Here is a 23,141-nt window from a genome sequence, read left to right on the forward strand (position 1 = left end):
GGGGGAAATCCATTATTAGTCCCTTAGAGAGACAGAGTTGAATTAGTGTTTGCTGAAATTCTGTAGCTGCAGCATAATAAAGGTACAATAATAATTTGCTACATTCATTTTCCTGAAATATAATATTGAGAAAATACTTGCAAGCAAAGTGAATGATACCTTTGGAAGAAAGGAACTAAGTTCTGAGTATTCATATTATCACTACCTTGCTACACCTCCATAATCTAAACCTTCTTCTCCTGGAAAAATCACCCACAAACGTCTTCGCAGATCTTGGGGATTGAAGCTCATTATCTACAAAATAATAAAAGTAAAACAATTGATAAAAACAGTTGTTGAAACACCATTCTACCAGTTTTGGATCTGAGATATTGATAAATACCGATTGGAAAAAATATTTTAAAATAACATCCTTTAATAAATGTCTAATATATATATATTTTTAAATATTTAATTTATTTATTCATGACAGACACAGAGAGAGAGGCAGAGATATATATAGGCAGAGAGAGAAGCAGGCTCCATGCAGGGAGCCCAATGTGGCACTCGATCCCTGGACTCCAGGATCATGCCCTTAGCCAAAAGCAGATGCTCAACCGCTGAGCCATCCAGGTGTCCCAATAAATGTCTAATATTAAAATATCTTTTTCTCTTGCAATTTCCCCTTGCAATTTCTCTTTGCAATGACCAAAAACCACATACTACCCCAAACAACTTTATTCACCACTTAGGAAGAAAATTTGACGCTAATTTTGCTATCAGATTTGTCACTCTTCAAAGCAATTTTTTTTTGTTGTTTCACATCTATTTGATGGATATCAAATCTAGAGTGACAATTTTAAACAACTATTTCAGCACCATCTGGTCTGTCATTCTGCAAAAGCCTTTAAGTTTCAAAAGTCAAAAAATAAAGGGATATTTAATGTTTTGTATCTTTCAGCACTGCAATAGCAAGTTATGTTCCAAGAAACTGGCCCACCAGGGACTACTACACCATAGTTAAGAATATAAAAATTAGGGATCCCATCGGGCTCCCGGTGCATGGAGCCTGCTTCTCCCTCTACCTGTGTCTCTGCCTCTCTCTCTATCTCTCTGTGACTATCATAAATGAATAAAAATTTAAAAAAAAAAAAAGAATATAAAAATTAGAGGTAGGTAATGACTGGGGTTGGGAATGGCCTTGGAGACTTACATCAGATCAAGGCAATCACTCATAATTCTCTAGCCTTAGTCAAGCTCTGCTGCTAAAAAGCTATCTGCTCCTACTTAGCAGGATGCCAACTGGCTTTTCCCTTTAATATTACTGAGGTTCCATTAAACATGTACATAACTGTTTCTGAAAACAAGTAGCCAGCTAAGTCAGTGGGCCTGTCAACCATCTTAGATGATTTCTTTTCTTTTCCATTTATTTTGAAGCTGTAGCTGTGGTCCATTTTTATCAAACCCCGTAATTATCATAGGGGTTTGATAATAAAAAATTACGTCTATATCCGGCCACAAAATAAGGACTAAGTAGATGTTTTCGTTTTTTTTTAAAGATTTTTAAAAAACGTATTTATTCATGGGAGATAGAGAGAGAGAGAGAGGAAGAGACATATGCAGAGGGAGAAGCAGGCTCCTTGCAGGGAGCCCGATGTGGGACTCAATCCCGGGACTGGGATCATGCCCTGAGCTACAGGCAGACGCTCAACCACTGAGCCACCACCCACGCGCCCCAAGATGTTTACATTTTAAGACAGTTTTTCACTGGCCATTTTAATCTTCTCTACAACAAAATCACTTAACATTTATTAGCAGTTGTTAAGTTGCAAAATAAAAGTGTTAATTAACTTGGGTTCTGAGAATAAAAGCATTGTTGACTACTTCTGAAAAAAATACTTTTTTAAATTTTGGTATTGTAAGCAATGACCAATTTCTTTCCTACATAAAATTTTTTTTTGTTAAATTATGAGTAACAAATGCTTATTGTAAAAATGCAAGTAACACACAAGTATAAAAGCAAAGTCTTCCCCTCTTCCTTTCTACCCATCCAATAATGTTTATAAAGGTATTTCCAGACTTTCGTCTACCCAAAAACCTATTTTCTTACTCAAATACCTATTTCAAACTGAACACTAAGCATAGAAATGAAAACCTGAAACTCATCAATTACTTTAAATTACTCTGACATTTCAAAAGCACACAAACAAAATTATCTACATGTTCCTAAATTTTAAGTACTAATGCAGCTGGCAATACTTATTTTAAGGACTCCAACTCAAAAGCCCAAACTATTTAGACTTAGAACCAAAAGTGGCTCTGGGCAGGCCACCACATGGCAAACCATCAAGTGGATAAGACAATACCTGGGCTCCCTGGGTGGCTCAGTGGTTTGGTGCCTGCCTTTGGCCCAGGGCATGATCCTGGAGTCCTGAGATCAAGTCCCATAGCGGGCTCCCTGCATGGAGCCTGCGTCTCCCTCTGCCTTTGTTTCTGCCCACCCCCCTGTGTCTCTCATGAATAAATAAATAAAATCTTTAGGAAAAAAAAAAACAATACCTGCTGAAAGGAATCTTCAAACAACGTTTTTCTTGTCACTGTAATCTTTATGTGCTGTGGCATGGCCAGTTGCTGAAACATAAGAATGATTTAAGTTAACTCTATTAAAATGGCATATCAAAAAACCAAGAAAGTGAAGTTCTATTTATTTTTATCTTTGCTTAGAGAAACAAGTAGACTATGAATATGAATTTATTTCAATAATGTTTAATCATGCATTTGTGAGCATTCATGCTAATTACAGATCATTTGATATATTAACAAAAGAAAACAAGATCTCATATGCAGTGGTTACTTAATGAGTTATTAAATCTTTAACTTTATTTTCAAAAAGTTAATTTAGATTATTCTTGCTTGTCTAGGTCCAGTTAACTACATGAGTTTGAAGTTGAAAAATATTCATCATAGCTTTGTGCAGTGGCAATATCGTAGCCAAAGAGGTTTATCCGAGGCATGATTATTGCTAATTGAAAAATATTCATCATAGTAACACTTTTACTAGTACATTAATTTTATTTAAAACCCATAAAGAAATCAGAAAATATTTATATATCAGAAATAACGGATCACATCTGGGAAGAATACTCAGAATGTAACTATGTATATGTGTGTGTATATATACATATCTGAAAGTCGTATCAAATGTTAGATATGAAAAGGGCTGGTTACACTCTACATCAGAAAATGTTTTAACTCATTTGTTTGAAGAGTTTTGCAGTCAGTTATGAGTACTGAAAGGAGAGTAACTGTTTTTAATTCAAATTGTTTCAAATTTATTTTTCTGGATCACAGAAGCCAATGATCTAACTGATAAATCTATTTCTTTGCCCTAAAAATAGAAAAGATAGATTCCAATGTTTCCCATTTTACCGGTTTTTCTATGGTTTAATTATTTTCACAATCACTGTGTAACATAAGCAACATATAACAAAGGAAAGGGAGTATAGAAAAAGTCCTGATACTGACCTGACACCAGAACCGGAAATACTGAACTTTTGCCTTGAAGTCCCGTACATAGGCTATCTGTGGTCCATTGTCTCTGAGGAGGAATGTTAATATGACATATATAGCAGCTTATAAGATTATATATAGAAGACGAGCTAACTACCACATCCTTCAGTACTCAAATATAAAAATACTGTAGCATTGCATACTCCTAACACCACCTTTTAAAAAAAATTTCCCAGGACTAGTTTTAAGAGACAAATTTAGATCTTCTAAAAGGCAACACTGTGGGATTTTCTTTTATATATAGTGAAATCTAACAGGACTAGGTAAAGGAAATTTGATCTGGGAATGTTGCCTATCCCCAAATCCATTCTTTCCTTTATCCTTAAATCAGACTCCTGATATGTACTTGGGCAGATTGCTAGCTAGAATAAAGATTACATTTCTCAGCGTGGTTGTGCGACTTAACCACGGCTGATGAGCTGTGGTTGTATAGGACTTCCATGAAGGCTCAAAAAGAGCAAAGAAGCTGGAAAAGGAATTGTTTTTTTCTCTTTCCAATTTGTTCTTCCTCTATATTCCAACCCAGAGTGTTATTGACTCAGCAACTATCACACACTATCAGGTAACCTCGAGAAAAGAGCCCATGGCCTGGGATGGTAGAACAGAAAGAAAGGAGCCTAGATCACTGATGACACCATGGAGCGAGCTTTCTTTTCTTTTCTTTTCTTTTCTTTTCTTTTCTTTTCTTTTCTTTTCTTTTCTTTTCTTTTTCCTTCTCCTTTTCTTTTTCCTTTTTCTCTTCTTTTTTTTTCTTTTCTTATCCTTTCCTTTCCTTTCCTCTTCTCTTCTCTCCTTCCCCTTCCTCCCTTCCTCCCTTCCTCCTAAGATTTTATTTATTTATTCATGAGAGACACAGAGATAAAGAGAGGCAGAGACAAAGGCAGAAGGAGAAGCAGGCTCCATACAGGGAGCCCGACTCGGGACTCGATCCCAGGACTCCAGGATCATGCCCTGGGCTGAAGGCAGGCGCCAAACCGCTGAGCCACCCATACGTTCCACGATGGAGCTTTCAAGCAAGGCCTGGACTGCCTTTAAATTCATTTTCTAAAGGTTCACTGTAGAAATGTAACTGATCTTAGGTGTGCCTGGCTGGCTCAGTCGGTAGAACATGTGATTATTGATGTCGGGATTGTGGGTTTGGGCCCCCCATTAGAAATTACTTAAACATAGAATCTTAAAAAAGAAAAGAAATACAAATGATTTTGTCTTTTGTTTTGTTTTTTTTTAAAGATTTTATTTATTTATTCATGATAGTCACACACACAGAGAGAGAGAGACAGAGAGAGAGAGAGAGAGAGAGAGAGGCAGAGACACAGGCAGAGGGAGAAGCAGGCTCCATGCAGGGAGCCCGACGTGGGATTTGATCCCGGGTCTCCAGGATTGCGCCCTGGGCCAAAGGCAGGCACCAAACCACTGCGCCACCCAGGGATCCCCTGATTTTGTCTTTTGACTTTGTACCCGGCAGCACTATTAAATTCACTTACTAGTTCTAGTAGTTTTTTCTAGATTCCTTATGATTTTCTATGTATACAACTATGTTAATTGTATGAAAGTTTTAATTTTCTTTCCCATCTCTCTTTTTTTTAAATTTTATTTATTTATTCATGAGAGACACAGGCAGAGGGAGAAGCAGGCTCCATGCACAGAGTCCAGTGTGGGACTCGATCCCCAAACTCTGGGATCATGCCCTAAGCGGAAGGCAGATGCTAAACCCCTGAGCCACCCAGACATCCCTTTTCTTTTCCATCTATATATCTTTTTTCTTTCTCTTATTTCACAGGACTACCATTACATAATGGTGAGGGAAGTAGTGAGAGCAGCTATTATCGTCTTTGTCTTGGTCTTAAAAGTTTTTTTTTTTTTTTTTTAGGATTTTTATTCATTTGAGAGAGAGAGAGAGAGAGAGAGAGAGAGCACAAGCAGGGGGAGAGGCAGAGGGAAAGAGAGAAGCAGATATGGAGCTCCATCTTAGGACCTGGAAATCATGACCCGAGCCTAAGGCAGATGCTTAACCATCTAAGCCACCCCGGTGCCCCTCTTAAGAGGATTTCATCACTAAGATGATGTAAGAAAAGTTTGCAAGGCAGCTGAGAGTTTATCATAAACTGGTATTTTATTTTGTCAAGTGCTTTCCTGATGATTTTTTGTCCTTTAAATGTAGTAAATTACATATTGATTTTTGTGTATTAAAACAATCTTGCGGGATCCCTGGGTGGCGCAGCAGTTTGGCACCTGCCTTTGGCCCAGGGCGCGATCCTGGAGACCCGGGATCGAATCCCACATCGGGGTCCTGGTGCATGGAGCCTGCTTCTCCCTCGGCCTATGTCTCTGCCTCTCTCTCTCTCTCTCTCTCTCTCTCTGTGACTATCATAAATAAAAAATAAATAAATAAATAAAAAATAATAAACCAATCTTGCTATCCTGGGATAAAAACAGACATGGTAATAGTGTAATATACTCTTGTATTTTCTGGATTTAATTTGCCACTATTTTGTTAAAGATTTTTATACCTATATTCATAGAAATATTAGTCAATAATTTTCTTACACTAATTTTGTCTGATGTTGGCATCAGGACTTACAGGAGCCTCATAAAATGAGTTAGGAAGTATTCCTATTGCTTGTATTTTATGAAAGAATTCAAATAGGATTGATATTATTACTTATAATTTTGATAAAATTTATTAGTGGAAGCCATCTATGCCAGAATTTTCTTTGTGGCAAATTGTTTAATTATGAACTCCATTTCTTTACTACATATTCTGTTATTTAAATTTACTATTTCTTTTTGTGTTCATTTTGGTAACTTGTATCTTTCAAGGAATTTGTCAACTTGATCTAAAATATGAAATTTCTTGGGGCGCCAAAGCAGCTCAGTTGGTTAAGTGTCTGTCTTGATGTTGGCTCAGGTCATGATCTTAGGGTTGTGAGATCAAGCCCCACACCAAGCATGGAGCCCGCTTAGGATTCTCTCTTTCCCTCTCCCTCCGCCCTTCCCCTTCCTCGTTTCCTCTATTTTATTTTGTTTCTTCTCTTTAAAAAAAAATAATAATAAATAAATAATAAAAACTAAAAAAACTTCTTGGTATAAAGTTATTCAAGTATACACTTTGTTATCTTTCGATGTGTGTAGGATATGTAGTGATGTCATTCTTTCACTTTCACATTAGTAATTTGTGTTTTCTCTTTTTTCTCCTCAGGTTTACTAGAGGTTATTGATATTATTAATCTTTTCTAAGATCCAACTTCTAGCTGAGTTCTCAATTGTCTCATTTTCATTTTATTAATATCTGCTTTTATGCTTATTTCCTTTCTTATGTTCATCTGGGGTCTAATAAACTTCCTTTTCTAGATTAAGGTGAAAGCAGCAATCACTGATTTTATACCTTTATTTTCTAAACTAATCTTATACAGAGCAGTAAGATTTCCTCTAAGAGCTATTTTTGTTCAACCCCACAAATTGTGATGTGTTGTGTTTTTATTATCATTAAATACAATGTTTCCTAATTTCGCATGACTTCATTGAGCCATGGGTTATTAGTAGTGCACTTAATGATGGAAAGAAATATATTTGTAATAAACCACTATGTTTTACGGTTTTCTGTTATATGTACCCAAACTTAACTGAAACTAAAAATGAATGATACAAAATTATCTATTATGTATTTCCATATTTTTTTTTGTATTTCCATATTTAAATCATTTCTAATTTCATTAAAAACTAATTGGTCTGAATTTCTAGTTTGTGCTTTACACATGAAAGTTTTTAAGATTTTTTTTTAAGATTTTATTTATTTATTCATAGAGACACAGACAGAGAATGAGAGGCAGACACACAGGCAGAGGGAGAAGCAGGTTCCATGCAGAGAGCCTGATATGGGATTCGATCCAGGGTCTCCGGATCACACCCTGGGCTGCAGGCGGCACTAAACCGCTGCGCCACCGGGGCTGCCCTAAGATTTTATTTTTAAGTAATCTCTACACCCAATGTGGGGCTTGAACTCACAATCCCAAAATGAAGAGCTACATGTTCTACTGACTAAGCCAGCCAGGAGCCCTGAAAGTTTTTAATAAACAGAAATTATAAAATTAAACAGTAATGAAAGGTAAAAGCCAGAGACACTACAAGAAAACTACTAATAATAATAAAAAAATAAGAAAATAATAAGAAAAGGAAAACTAATATTTCTTATGAACACTAGAGTCTGCAAGAAAATATTAGCAAATTGAATTCAGTAGTATATTAAAAGGATTAATATCTTAATCCTTTTCACCAACTGGGATTTATTCTTGGAATGCAAGGATTGTTCAACATAGGAAATGTCAATCCTCTTTTTTTTTTTTTTAATATTTTATTTATTCATGATAGAGACACAGAGAGGCACAGACATAAGCAGAGGGAGAAGCAGTCTCCATGCAGGAGCCCGACATGGGACTCGATCCTGGGTCCCCAGGATCACCCCCTGGGCCAAAGGCAAGCACTAAACCACTGAGCCATCCGGGCGTCCCGGAAATGTCAATCCTATACACCAAACATCAATAACAAAGGCAAAAAACCCAAAAAAACAAAACAGAAAAACCCACATCATCTCAATTGAGGCCAAAAAACCCATAAAAAACAAAACAAAAAACCAACCCACTGACAAAGTTTAACATCCTTTTATAGTAAAACAAACAAACCCAAAACCACTCAACAAACAAGGACTAGAAGGAAACTCCCTCAATATAAGAGCCATATATGAAAATCCCACAGCTGACATACTCAATAGGGAAAATGAAAGCTTTCCTTCAAACAAGGCAGGAATGCCTGCTTTCCCTTCTATTTGATATAGTATTACAAGTTCTAGCCAGGGCAATTAGGTAATAAAAAGAAATAAAAGGCATCCAAATTGGGAAGGAAGAAGTAAAAATTATCTTTGAAGATTATATAATCTTATATTTAGAAAATCTTAAAGATTCCAGGAAAAACACTATTGGAACTAATAAGTACATTCAGCAAACTATAATATAAAACAACACAAAAATCAGTTGCATTTCTATACACTAACAATAATCTGAAATTTTTTTTCTTAAATTCCATTTACAAATAGCATTTTAAAAAACTTAGGAATGAACTCAACCAAGAGGGTAAAAGACTGGCATACTGGAAAACTACAAAACATTGTTAGAAGAAATTAAAGACAAGTAAGTGTAAAGACACCCTATCTATGTTCATCGCTTAAAAGATGTAATATTGTTAAGATATCAAAACAAAACAAAGAGAACTACAAATTCAATGCAATCCCCATCAAAATCCCAACGACATTTTTTGCAACAATAGAAAAATCTATCCAAAAAGTCTTATGAAATCTGAGGGACCCTAAAAGGCCAAGGCAGTCTCAAAAAAGAACTTGGAGAACTCACATTTCTGGAGTTCAAAATTTAGGAAAATCTACAGTAATGAAAACAGCGTGGGACTAGAATAAAAAGACACAATGACCAATGAAATACAAAGTCCAAAAATAAATCTTTGCATGTATATGGTCAAAGGATTTTTTACAAGGGTGACAAGACCATTTAACAGTCTTTTCAACAAGTGGTGCTAGGAAAACTGGATCTCTAGTTGCAAAAAAATGAAGTAAGATCCTTTCCTAACACCATTTACAAAAACTAACTAAAAATGAACCCAAAACCTATACCTAAGAGTTAAAGCTATAAAACTTAGGTCAATGCACAGAATAGGAGAAAATATTTGAAAATGATGTATCTGGTAAGGGATTAATACCTAGAATACAAAAAACTTCTAAACTCCAACAATAAAAAAACAAACCAGCTTCGAAGAAGGGCAAAGAAGTTGAATAGACGTTTTTTCAAAGAAGATATACAAATATTTGGTCAACTAGCACATGAAACGATGCTCAAAATCATCAGTCAATACAAATAAAAAACCACATGAGGGCAGCCCCGGGGGCTCAGCAGTTTAGCGCCGCCTTCAGCCCAGGGTGTGATCCTGAAGACCCCAGATAGTCTCAGGATGGGCTCCCTGCATGGGGCCTGCTTCTCCCTCTGCCTGTGTGTGTCTCTGCCTCTTTCTCTGTCTCTCATGAATAAATAAATAAAATATTTAAAAAATAATAAAATTAAAATAATAAAAAAATAAAAACATGAGATACCACTTTATACCCATTAGGTTGACATTAAAAAACAAACAAACAGGGGTGCCTAAGGGGCTCAGGTCATGATCCCAGGGTCCAGGGATCAAATCCCGTATCAGGCTCCCGACAAGGAGCCTGCTTTTCCCTCTGCCTAGGTCTCTGCCTCTGTGTGTCTCTAATGAATAAATAAATAAAATCTTTAAAAAAAAATAAACAAAATAACCATTGATATGGATGTGGAAAAGTGGAACCTGTGTACACTTTGATGGCAATGTAAAATGTGGAAAAGTCTTGAAGCGCTTCAAAAAAACACCAAATTACCATTGACCCAGCAATTCCACTTTGGAGTATATACACAAAAGAACTGAAAACAAAAACTCAAACAGATATTTGTACACTCATATTCACAACTACATTATTCACAATAGTCAAAAGATATAAACAACTGAAAAGTCCATGAACAGATGTATAAATATGATTAACATACACTAAAATATTATTCTGCAATAAAAAGGAATGAAATTCTGATACAAACTGTAATATAGATGAACCTTGAAGATATAATGCTAAGTGAAATAAACCAGTCACAAGCACAAATACCATATGATTCCATATATATGCACAGTCAAGTTTAGAGACAAGATAGTATAATAGTTATCAAGGGCTAAGGAAAGGAAGAGACAGGAGAGCTATTATTTAATAGGCATAGAGTTTCAGTATGGGATGATAAAAATGTTCTGGAAATGGATGGTGTTGATGGATGCACAATAAAGTGAATGTACTTAATGCCACTAAACTATACACTTTAAAATGGTTAAAATGGTAAAACAGTGTTATGTGTATTTCGTAACAAAAAAAAAAAAAAACCCCTTAAACAAACCGCATAAAGCAAAACAAAACACAATGTCACTTTTCGAAAATGGAAAAGAAAAACAAAGTAATAAGAGCTTTTACGTTAAAAGGTAATGGAACTGAAAGAAAGCAGGCATCAGAAATCGGGGATTAATTGGTAAGCAGTAATGTACTGGTAATGTCTAAATAACCTCTTTAGTGCTGTGTGAATAGATACACATAAAAAAGGCCTCTAAAAGAAATTATGGTGATAAAAAAATACAGTAATAAAAACACAAAATATTTAATGAACAATGACCTATGGGCAACTCAACTCAAACAGAATGGTATTCCTTGCTAATTAAGATCTTTGTAACACAATCTTAGGAATCTGTTTTATTTCTAATCTACAATGTTGTTTTTTTTTTTTAATTTTTATTTATTTATGATAGTCACAGAGAGAGAGAGAGAGAGGCAGAGACACAGGCAGAGGGAGAAGCAGGCTCCACGCACCGGGAGCCCGACGTGGGATTCGATCCTGGGTCTCCAGGATCACGCCCTGGGCCAAAGGCAGGCGCTAAACCCCTGCGCCACCCAGGGATCCCTATTTCTAATCTACAATGTTTAAAAAACTCACAGTGCAGATTTTCCAGTGCGGGGATCAATATAGGTGGTTGTTCTTCTATTGTGGTCCACAAAATATGGAATTCCATCAACTGTGAATCTCATTTCCCAGCCTTCAGGTAAGGGCTTTTCATTTAACTGACTACAAAACATAGGAAAAAAAACAATTAAAAAATTTAAAAATGTTGAAGAGCTGTTTCCCAAGTACACAAAACAAAAATTACCCATAAATGCAGCATCATTTAGATCATTTAGTTCAGTATTTCCAGTTGTTTACTAGACCCATCTATAAATATCCTACAAGCATATTAAACATGTCAGTAGGTTCATGGAATCACCACTCAGTTTCCACCTATCTACTTAGCCTATAATACCCATCTAATAACCCACCTAACATCTTTTGGTAACCAAGTTCTGCCCGTTCTGTCTTAGAAACCTTCATACTCATCAGTTTTCAGTCCCCAAGAACATCCTTACCCTGGCATCATTCATCTCTCTTCTAAACTTTCACAGTGGCCACTGAACTGGTTTTCCTGCTTCTTGTCTGACTCTGGTCCTATACTTGTTTCATGTTGCTGACAGAGTACTAAACCAGAGATCTGATCAAATCAGTCCTCTACTTAAAGTAATAACCACTGTTCACATTACCAATGGTAAGCCTTGAACTCTCAACACCTGGCACACACTCTGCCCTCAGCGTTCCCTTTCAGGTTTAACCCTGCACTCCGATTCCCTTCCATGAAACCCTGTGATTTCACAGTGTAGCACTACTCACCATTTCCCTAATCAAGACATAATCTGTCATACCTCCAAGTGAAGTCTTTCTTTTTGTCCAGAATACCTTAATTATTCCTCTGTTAAGACAACTCAACTGTTCTTTCTCAAGTATTTCTAACCACTTCCTTAATACCTATCTTTAGTCTTTGGTCAATCTCTCTCAACTTCAGTTGTTAAGAATGTTTATATATATATACAAGAATGTTTATATAGTAAGACTGTGAGAAGAATAAATGAGACAGTATAAGTAAAAACCTTTTACACATAGTAAGCCTTCAAGTTATAACTAATAGTATTCCTCCTACTATATATTGACCATTTTCTTTCAGTCTCTCAAAGTACTTCCTTCATACTGCTAGCACAGCATCTGTTAAGTTTTTCAGCCTGTGGTCTGGCAACAACTTCCCACCCTGCAATACTACTGAATTTTAAAACAGGAACTAAATTATAAGGCAGTAGTGCATTTTTATTTGATATATATTAAATTAATTGGGCCATAAGAATAAATATTCAAAAATGCTTACTTGTGAACCTAAGAAATGTTTACATTTTAAAATATTCCACTAGAGGGCAGCCGGGGTGGCTCAGCGGTTTAGCGCGGCCTTCAGCCCAGGACCTGATCCTGGAGACCTGGGATTGAGTCCCATGTTGGGCTTCCTGCATGGAGCCTGCTTCTCCCGCACCTTTATCTCTGCCTCTCTCTCTCCCTCTCTCTCTCTCAATCTCTGAGTCTCTCATGAATAAATAAATAAAATCTTACAAAAAAAAATTCCACTAGAATGGGCAGGGAATTATTGAATACCTCTCTTGTAGTTTGTATTTGTGTATTCTGTCAGTCTTTTTAAGTTATAGTTAGGTATAATAAGTGTTCCAAGTTTTTACCTATTGCTAGTTTGTTTTCCTCTATTCTACAGCTTCAAATTTTCTCACCTGGTGCATTTAGTGAGAGAAAAAGAGAGAGAGAGAGAGATGGAAATGTCCAAGTTCACATCAGAAAGGAAGAAAGGGAAGGGTGGGGCATTTAAACTAGTTTCTAAAAACAAACAGACTGGTTTAAGAGAGCCACTATTGCTGACAGTATTGTCATTTTCCTCAAGTGTACTTCAGAAAAATAAAAGGCAGAGAGAACCACTGTCTAGAACAGTATTTTGTAAACTATGTTGAAAGGTTAAGAACATTTAGCTCTATTCACAAAGCTGAAGAGATATGTCAGATAAAACACACTAACAAAAATTTTTTAAAGGTGACATTTATTATATTTCTAAGATATACTCAGTAACAAATTGTTGTCTTGGAAACAAAACAAACTGGATAATACTAGGTCATTTGTATTATTTATTAAGATGATTCTCACTTTAACTCTAAAACTTTCAAAGTCCAAGGTGGAACAAAAAAAATGGTAGCAAAGGTGACATGGTCTATTCTGTTCTTCAAGATAGAATTTAACAGAACAATTTAAAATGTTACCTTTGAAATTTTTCATTCTTCTTTTGGAAATTAAATATGTATATGTGTATATATATATAAAGATTTTATTTATTTATTCATGAGAGACACACAGAGAAAGGCAGAGACATAGGCAGAAGGAGAAGCAGGTTCCCCGAAGGGAGCCTGATGCAGAACTCAACACCAGGACCCTAAGATCACACTCTGAACCAAAGGCAGATGCTCAACTACTGAGCCACCCAGGCATACCGGAAATTGAATATGTTTAAGTTAAATACCGTAACAACATTTAAAAAGTTGTTAGTATGCAGAAAGAGAATTTAAATTTAAAGCATATCATTAGGGATCCCTGGGTGGCGCAGCGGTTTGGCGCCTGCCTTTGGCCCAGGGCGCGATCCTGGAGACCCGGGATCGAATCCCACATCGGGCTCCCGGTGCATGGAGCCTGCTTCTCCCTCCGCCTGTGTCTCTGCCTCTCTCTCTCTCTCTCTGTGACTATCATAAATAAATTTAAAAAAAAATTATAAAAAAATAAATAAATAAATAAAAAAATAAAGCATATCATTAGAACAAAGGTTCTTAGAACTTTCAACCAAGGTATGTGTGAAAAGTTAATCATATCAAAATAGAGGTCTGGCCTCTGCCCTCCACTAACAGAAGGTAATCTCTAGACCTCTGGAATGTCCTACATGTCAGGAGTATCTTTGTTGCTTGGGAACTCTGAACACCAGTCAAGGATGTGATTTATGATGGAGGCTTTGGGACACCCCACAGCAGTTCCAATACCTGGAGTAACCAGAAACTTGGAAAATACTAACTCAACCTCTGGGAAAGGACTAGCGACTAAACGATAGCTATGTAAGGCAGTACATGATGAAGCCCCAATAAAAACTCTGAAGAGCAGAAATTCAAACAAGATTTCCTCGTTTGCAATACTCCACGCATACTATTCCATATAAATTCTGGGTATTTGGAACCTCACATTCTGTCCTGTGTCTCTTCCTTCTGTTGCTTGTAATTCGTATCCTTTCCCTATAATAAATACAGCTGTGAATATAATAAAGCTTCAGTGAGATCTAGTCTCTCAAGTGAGTTACCAAACCTGAAAGTGGTTGTGGGAACTCCTGAATTCATAGTCAGTTGACCTCAAGGGAGAGCAGTTTTGGGGATCTCCCAGCTTGTAGTTGAAGTCTGGAGTGAGGGCATTTTGTGGAAAATGCTCTCTGACTTTAGAACTTGCCAAAATTCCCTGCAGAATGGAACCCTCTGGTGGTCTGATAAACGCACAGTATTAGATTTTATCAGAGGCTAAATTGTGTCCACCTGCAAGTTCCTATATTGAAATACGAATTAATCCTCAATACCTCAGAATGTGACCTTATTTGGAAATAGGGTCATTGCAGACATATTAGTTAATATGAGATCATAGTGGAGTACAGTGAGCCATTAATCCAATATGGCTGGTGTCCTTATAAAAAGGGGAAATTTGGACAGTGAGACATGCAGACATGAAGAATGCTATGTGAAGACTGCAGTTACACTGTCACAAACCAAACTACCAGAAGCTAGGAGAGGGGCCGGGAACAAATCTTTCTAGTGCCTTCTAAGGGAGCAAAGCCCTACCTACACCTTAATTCTGGACTTCTAGCCTCCTTAACTATGAGACAAATTTCTACTGTTTAAATCACTCAATTTGTGGTACTTTGTTAAGGTAGCTCTAGCAAACTAATACAAATGCAATTTACATAATGTTACAAAGAAAAGCAAGTAGGGGTGCCTGGGCGGCTCAGTCAGTTAAGCAACTGCCTTCAGCTCAGATCATGATCTTGGAGTCATGAGGCTAGGACTGGGCCCTGCATCAGGCTCCCTGCTTAGCAGGGAGCCCACTTTTCTCTCCCTCTGCTGCTCCCGCTGCTTGTGCTCTCACGCATGCTCTCTCTCAAATAAATAAATAATTTAAGAAAAGAAAAGCAAGTATATACACACTTACCAAACATTAAAAAGACAAACTTTTCTTGAGATACAAACTTCTAGTTATGAAATAAACAAGACACAGGGATATAAAGTACAGCAAAGGGACTATAGTCAGTAATAATGTAATAATTCTGTATGGTGACAAGAGTAATTAGATTTAATTGTGGTAATAATTTCATAATGTATATAAATGCCAAATCACTATGTTGTACACCTGAAACTAATATATTATTGTATGTTAACTATACCTCAATAAAAAGGGACAAACTTAGAATAATAGTATGTGTCTCTTTATTAATGTATTAACGAGCAGGTTCTTGCAATATGTGTAAATAGTATTTTGAGATAACTACAAGTGCAAAGTTATATTAAAAACCTGTAATTTCTACTGGTGGGAAAGTCCTAGGCATTGCTAAATCTACTACGGTTGTAGCTTACAATCACAACAGAAGGAAGGAAACACTCAATTTCAGGTAAAGGTTAGTAAATCTGAATCTGTATTTATTCCCCCTAAGTCACATATTCCCTGAATTCTCTCCAGTGATCCTAGGTTACAAAATCCTGCTTTAGAATTACTAATCTGGACTTTCATATAAATAGGAATTTCTTTTTTTTTTTTTATTTATTTTTTTTTTTTTGAGAGAGAGAGGGAGAGGGAGAGGGAGAGGGAGAGGGAGAGGGAGAGGGAGAGGGATTGGGAGAGGGAGAGGGAGAGGGAGAAGGAGAGGGAGAGAGGAGCAGAGGCACAGGCAGAGGGAGAAGTAGGCTCCATACAGGGAACCTGATGTGGACTCGATCCCAGGCCTCCAGGATCATACCCTGGGCTGAAGGCGGCGCTAAACCGCGGAGCTACCGGGGCTGCCCTAAATAGGAATTTCTTAATATATAGTATATTTGTATAAACCAATGAGTTTTCTTCCCTACACTCAAGAAATTCACATCCATTATAAGATAGTAATAGTGTAATTTTTTTCTTTCTAAAGTATATGAGTAACTAATGTTTAAGGACTTTCGGGAAAGAACTTGTAACTTGATTTTTTCCATAACTGACCCAGAAATAGAGTACAATCTTTAAGAGATTATCTATATACTAGTAACCCGAAGTTTCTTACCCTTGACTTCTGGGGTCTTCCCATTGTGTAATACGAGTGTTGTGGTTGACAAAATATACTCTACCATTGCTGTCTGTTCTCTTCTCTTAAAAAAAAAAAAAGGGAAAAAAAGGCAAAGCATTAGAGTTGGCATGGTCTTCTTCCACAAACAGAAATAAAAGGTGATGAATCTGCCATTTCTCACTGCATTGATTTTATAGCTTTTAAATCACAACTTTAAATAGTTTGATTTATTCTTTCACCTTTAAATTCAGATACCTACTAGAGTTATAAAAATATCATTACATTCTACAAGCTAAACAGACTTAATTCACAATGTCCTGCCTACAGGTCTTTTTCTGTTCAATCTCACCAAAGGCAGCAAGAATAATTAACATTTTAACTTTTCATACATGACCTCATTTTATCCTTGACAGTCCCAGGAGTAGATGGTTTCAGTTCATCTTGAAGATGGGGAAACGTGGACAGGTTAAGTTATCTGCCCCAAATCTCAGAATTGAGTAGGAGTGACAGGATGAAAAGTTAGTTCCCTATTCAGGGATTTCTTGCATAGCCTATCACCTCATTTCTTAAAATATAATGGGGGAGAGGGATACAACTTGTTTCTTTGTTATATGTTAGACATTATACAACTAGAGAAGACACTGTTTCAAAACATATCCTCTTCCTTAATATACTCCGTTCCCTTTTTTTTTTTATTATTATTATTTATGATAGTCACAGAGAGAGAGAGAGAGAGAGAGAGAGAGGCAGAGACACAGGCAGAGGGAAAAGCAGGCTCCATGCACCGGGAGCCTGACGTGGGATTCGATCCCGGGTCTCCAGGATCGCGCCCTGGGCCAAAGGCAGGCGCCAAACCGCTGCGCCACCCAGGGATCCCTATACTCCGTTCCTAAACCCTAAATATCTAGAGTAACTTTCTACAGGAAGGCAGTGCAGAAGGCTCAGCTCTTTAATTTACTGCCTTTGAAATTACTGCTTCTAAAAAGAAAAAAAAAAGAAAGAAAGAAAAGAAATTACTGCTTCTTTCCCCATCTGCCTCTTGCTTGAGGATTCTCCTTGGTTTCTTATTCCCATTCTACAAAATTTCCCCTGTATTCCTGAGCTTTCTCAATAAGGTTGAGAAGATAATGTGGATTATCATTTTCTCTTTTAATAACCAGAGAGCCCTTTACATTTTAACATTAAGTTCTATTGTTTTTAAACTCTTCAATTCTTTATTTCATTACCAATCAATTCTTCATCAAAAGATAATTCCTGCACCTGAATATTTTTAGATGTCTCAAAATGAGTTAAGTAATGAAGAATAGAGAGTGGATTCCAACATTTTTAAAAGCATAGTTTCTAAAAATTAGCAATTTCAAACAAAATTCTAAGGTTAATTCCAGGCTGATAAAGCCATTTTTTATCTCCTATGGTTTGAAAAGTTTTTAAAATAACATTTCTTTAGATCCTCTGGATCTTTCTCTAAGCAAGCTATTGCAGCCAAGTCTTCAGTCAAATTATATAGCTATGTCAAGTTAGCATTTGGTAACTTGTAACTATATCTCCAGCGCTAATTCCAGGATTTCGAGTAAATCACTATGGGATGTTAAAGGGATATACTGGTGAGTATCATGAACTCCATCCTGACATCTCAACTACTTTTTTTCTGTACCACTTGGGCTTAAAATGGAAATAGAACCCCAAGTGTATATAATATACATTTAATAGATAAATGGGATTCTGCATCTTGTGACGTATTATAAATATTAACACTGGCTTCACTGGGCATGGCATCTTGAGTAGGAAATATAATCAACTTTTAAGTTTGTCTCTGAGGCCAAAAGAAGCATCCACAGTGCTACATCTGGTTACACAATAATGTTAGTTAATATTCTTGACAGGCACGTTAAATTCAAAATTTTTAAATATATTTGCAGAAAATCTATAATTTTTTGTATCCAAATAATTTTTAAAGTAATTTTCAGAATCTAAAAATAATACCCTAAATGATTATCTGCCACATTATAAGTTCAGACTTCAGGGCCAGAGATTTTCTCTTTCTGAAGCAGGATAAATTTAATAGAAAACTTCCTTTCTATATATGTTCTAAGTATACAGCTGACATCAGGATTTCTTGGAAGAGGCTGTGAAAAATAAAATTTCAAAAGGTGGATGCACTTGCAAACTGAAAGCTCATCTGCTTTTAATGAGAGGAAATACTGTGGCTATAGAGCTGATTTTACTTTGTTGAAAAAAGTCACATGATAAACAATGCTGAAATTACTGAATAGCAAACCTGAATGCAGATCAAAGCACTTCCTGACTAGATGAATAAAACAGTAAAAAACAGAAGCTTCTTGCTGTTCTATGCATTCTTTCATAGCAACTCTCAAAAGGAGAAAATATCTTTATACTTGATGGAGAAAACCAGCTATCCTAAGAAAGCCCTATTAGACTACACTGTTGAACCAAAAGCATCCCTTTGTTCTATAGCAAACAAAGTTTAGTTTGCATGTATTAAAAATTTTTTTTGCATGTATTAAAAATTATTCACTGTAAGCTTGTGAGGTGGTAATGTCTAGTCCAAGCATATAAAGTCTGAAAGAGTAAGGAAGCTAGATTTAAAATACATATGGTAGGGTGCCTGGGTGGCTTAGTAGGTTAAGTGTCTGCCTTCGGCTCAGGTCATGATCCCAGAGTCCCGGGATTAAGCCATGTATCAGGCTCCCCACTCAGCAGGGAGTCTGCTTCTGTCCCTGTTCATGCTCTCTCTCTCTCTCAAATAAATAAATGTTTAAAAAATCTTTAAAATATATATATCATGGAGGTGCCTGGGTTGGCTCAGTCAGTTAAGTGTCTGCCTCTTGATTTCGGCTCACGTCTGGATCTCAGGGTTGTGAGTTCAAGCTCCACCCTGGGTTCCATACTAGTCATGGAGCCTATTTAAAAATAAATTTAAAAAATAAAATGTACATTATGTCACAAAAATATGCTGTTGATTTCAGAATGTAAACACAGGCTGTAAATTGGGGTTTCATTTCCTAGGTCAATCATGAAGATATGTCAGGTAGGGTTTCATCTATTACAGTGCCAGTGTTGTCACTGGTTCCACAAATAAGGCATGTGCCTCACAGGCAGAGTCTTAAGCAGTGCTTAGTCTAAGTAACAGAGTGATCATGAACTCATTTAGGAAAGGGGGTATATCTCAACTTCAGAAATGTGAAACCTCAGGGCACTGGGTGGCTCAATTGGTTAAATGTCTGCCTTTGGCTCAGGTCGTGATCCCAGGGTCCTGGGATTAATAAATCCTGCATCAGGCTCCCTGCTCAGCAGGGGAGTCTGCTTCTCCCTCTGCCCCTGCCTGTGTTCTCTCTCAAATAAATAAATAATCTAAAAAATAGAGGGGGTGTGTGAAACCTAAAACTAAGCATTAGAATGTAAAATAAGCAAGGCAAAATTCTGATAACCTGGGTGAGCTGGGATTGGGTCTTTAGAGGGAATATTTTAGGGAAGTGTTGTTGGCTAACGTTGTGAAAAAGAGAAAGATCCTAATAATGAGGATAATAATAAATGCAGAAAGCACCAGAGCTTGCAGGAAAAACTTTTTGAATAAAGGCAACATAGCCTATAATTCATGCTTCTCTGAGCAAGAGGCAATTTTTTCTTATAACTGCTCTGGAGAAGGTCTATGTTACTGACAAAAGCTAACTGGGTAATGATTCTTCTACAGTAAAATTAAGAGAATAATATGTGACCTTCAGATACATCCTTTCAGTGCATCAATTTCCCCTCTGTAACACAAACATATAACAATTCTAGAAATAAAGCTGGGAAAACCATCCATGCGTAGGAATGCAATCTGACAGGTCTGGTGCAATATGCTTCATAAAGGAAAAATGCCCTTTTCTAAAGTACTTCATACCAACCATGCATTCTCCTCTCTGAACCTCCAAAACAAAAGACTCCTTATCACACTGCCAGGCTTTGGTGAAGACAGAAATTCACAATTCACTTTCAAATGCCCTCCCTTCGTTACATGCTAATAATAGTAACTGTTACAAGTATGACCTATTACCTTTTTTACCTCTTTGTCTCACAGGAGTGTTAAGGATAAATAACCTGAAAGGCAATGAGGCTTCTCAAAGGCAAACTTTTATATCTAGTATCATTTATATGATTCATGTGATCTTGACACATCAATTTTTTCTCCATTCCTCAATAAAGTAACACTAGAGCAATCCATCTTAGGGATCAATGCCTCCCAACAATACTATCTAGAAATATCACTTTCTGAATTTACCCCCTAGTTGTGAAATATCTGCACTTTTGAAGATAAAAATTCAACTAGTTCCATAACTAGTTCCAAAGCCAGTTATGGAACTAACTGGCTTTACTATTTTTTTTTTAAGATTTTATTTATTTATTTGACAGAGACAGATACAGAATTGGGGGGGGGGGGGTGGCAGGGGAGAAGCAGGCTCCTGCTGATCCCAGGACCCTGAGATCATGACCTCAGCCAAAGGCAGGTGGTCAACTGACTAAGCCACCCAGGCACCCCTATTTTCTACTTTCTATATATACTCTTTGGCTTCCATGCAAAACAACCTTTATATTGCCATGTTTGCCAATAGCAAGTCTGAAAACTTGCTATTATGCTACGACTTATACAATGTTATTAAAAAAACAAACAGGTAGGGTAGGGCTATCTTAAAATCTATTAATAAAATTTTAATAATAAAGTACCAAATGTACCCAACAATTGCCCAATTGCAACAAATGTAGAGCACAAAGTTCTCACTCTTTAGCATGTTCCCCTTCTACTGTTCTTTCAAGATTACATCAACTCAACCAAACTGCGGACAGTGTTTTAGAAGCACAAATGTGGTGAAATATTTAAGCTTTTTATTTTGAAATAATTATTAAATGATGCTGCAAAAATCATTCAAAGAATCTCATGTACCCGTCACCAGTTTCCACTAATGGTGACAACCTTACATAGCCATAGTACAATACTGAAATCAGGAATGTGACACTGGCACATTATAGTTAACTACAGACTTTATTCAATTTTCGCCAATTTTTAAGCTAAATTCATTAATGTGAATGTATAATCTATGAACTTTTATCCCTTATGTATAGATTTGTGTAATCACCACGATGGTGAAAATACAGAACTATTTCACTGCTACATAAGTACTTACATTACCTCCTATATTTGCACCCACCTACCACTGGCTGTTTCCTGGCAACTACTGATTTGTTTTCCATTTCAGTAATTTTGTCATTTTTTAAAAAAGATTTTTATTTATTTGTTCATGAGAGACAAAGAGACAGAGAGAGAGGCAGAGACACAGGCAGAGGGAGAAGCAGGCTCCATGCACGGAGCCCGACGTGGGACTCGATCCTGGGTCTCCAGGATCAGGCCCTGGGCTGAAGGCAGGCGCTAAACCGCTGAGCCACCTGGGCTGCCCAATTTTGTCATTTTGAATATATTATAGAAACTGAATCACACAGGATATACATCTTTTAAGACTGACTGTTTTTCAGTAAGCATAATGTCCTTGAGGTCTTTCCAGATTATTGTGTGTATTAACAATCCTTTTTTTTTTTTTAACTGCTAAGTGACCAAAGTATTTTTAAACTTTAAAACAGTAAAATAGGGCAGCCCAGGTGGCTTAGCGATTTAGCACCGCCTTCAGCCTAGAGCGTGATCCTGGAGACCTGGGATCAAGTCCCACGTCAGGCTCCCTGCATGGAGCCTCCTTCTCCCTCTGCCTGTGTCTCTGCCTCTCTCTCCCTCTCTGTGTCTCTCATGAATAAATAAATAAAATCTTAAAAAAAAATAAAATAAAAGAGTAAAATAATTTTGAATTTCAATAAAGTTAACTATAATAAGACAGTCAACTTAGAGCTTCTGGGAAATTTAATACTTATTTGGCACTCTGAATTAAACTAACACACCTCAAAAACTTCCCAGTATTCCCTCAAGCAAGAGCAGGCTATCATCCATAATATTTGATTTTTAAAATGACCAGAAGTATCTGATTTTAAAATGAACAAAATCATGTGACTTACCCCATCCAGGTGGCAGGGGACCAAGGGGATCAAATTCTTTATTTTGTGATGTAGTAAACAAATCTTGATTCTAAAAAGAGTAACAACAAAGTGAAGTCATGAACAACATAACCAAAGTTATGAGTTCTGGTAGGTCTTCCCTGGTCATGTGCAATGTAACATATTCTTACAAATTCACATCTTACAGAAGTGTCATACAGTCAATGGATAAATGCCAGTACACTCTGGAGAAAAAAACAATCTTTGTAAACACTAATGCTTGAAATTATTTGAAATTCAAATATTATATATATATAATCCTCACCCTCAAATGATCATTTTCTTCTTGAGCTATAAATCAGTAAATTAAGAGAAATACATAAATTTCCAAAGAGTCATTTATAAACAATAGTATTCAAGAGTCACTAGATGGCTGAGAACTACCTTGTATTTCTTTTCCTTTTTTTTTTTTTTTAATTTTATTTATTTACTCACGAGAGACACAGAGAGAGGCAGAGACATAGGCAGAGGGAGAAGCAGGCACCCTGCAGGGAGCCAGATGTGGGACTCGATCCAGGACTCTGGAATCAAGTCCTAAGCTGAAGGCAGATGCTCAACCACTGAACCATCCAGGAGTCCCCAACCTTGTGTTTCTA

At 36.7% G+C, this 23,141-nt stretch overlaps 1 protein-coding gene and 1 pseudogene across 6 annotated transcripts in view; one reads left to right on the top strand and one right to left on the bottom strand.

Moving 5' to 3' along the window:
- The window catches only part of ITCH (itchy E3 ubiquitin protein ligase), a 156,752-nt gene that overhangs the window by 25,243 nt on the left and 108,368 nt on the right, over positions 1 to 23,141 (bottom strand). For all 6 annotated transcript variants that reach the window (XM_041732262.1, XM_041732259.1, XM_041732264.1 and 3 more), the window contains 6 exons: positions 22,507 to 22,576; positions 16,447 to 16,531; positions 11,151 to 11,279; positions 3,505 to 3,577; positions 2,539 to 2,610; positions 206 to 294 (listed from right to left, as the gene is read on the bottom strand). In XM_041732262.1, coding sequence (XP_041588196.1) covers positions 206 to 294; positions 2,539 to 2,610; positions 3,505 to 3,577; positions 11,151 to 11,279; positions 16,447 to 16,531; positions 22,507 to 22,576 — 518 coding nt within the window. The remainder of the gene's footprint in view (positions 1 to 205; positions 295 to 2,538; positions 2,611 to 3,504; positions 3,578 to 11,150; positions 11,280 to 16,446; positions 16,532 to 22,506; positions 22,577 to 23,141) is intronic.
- Positions 2,945 to 3,060, top strand: LOC121478499 (annotated as a pseudogene).

Source organism: Vulpes lagopus, chromosome 18 (genome assembly GCF_018345385.1).
Source record: "Vulpes lagopus strain Blue_001 chromosome 18, ASM1834538v1, whole genome shotgun sequence".
Taxonomy (NCBI): Eukaryota; Metazoa; Chordata; class Mammalia; order Carnivora; family Canidae; genus Vulpes; species Vulpes lagopus.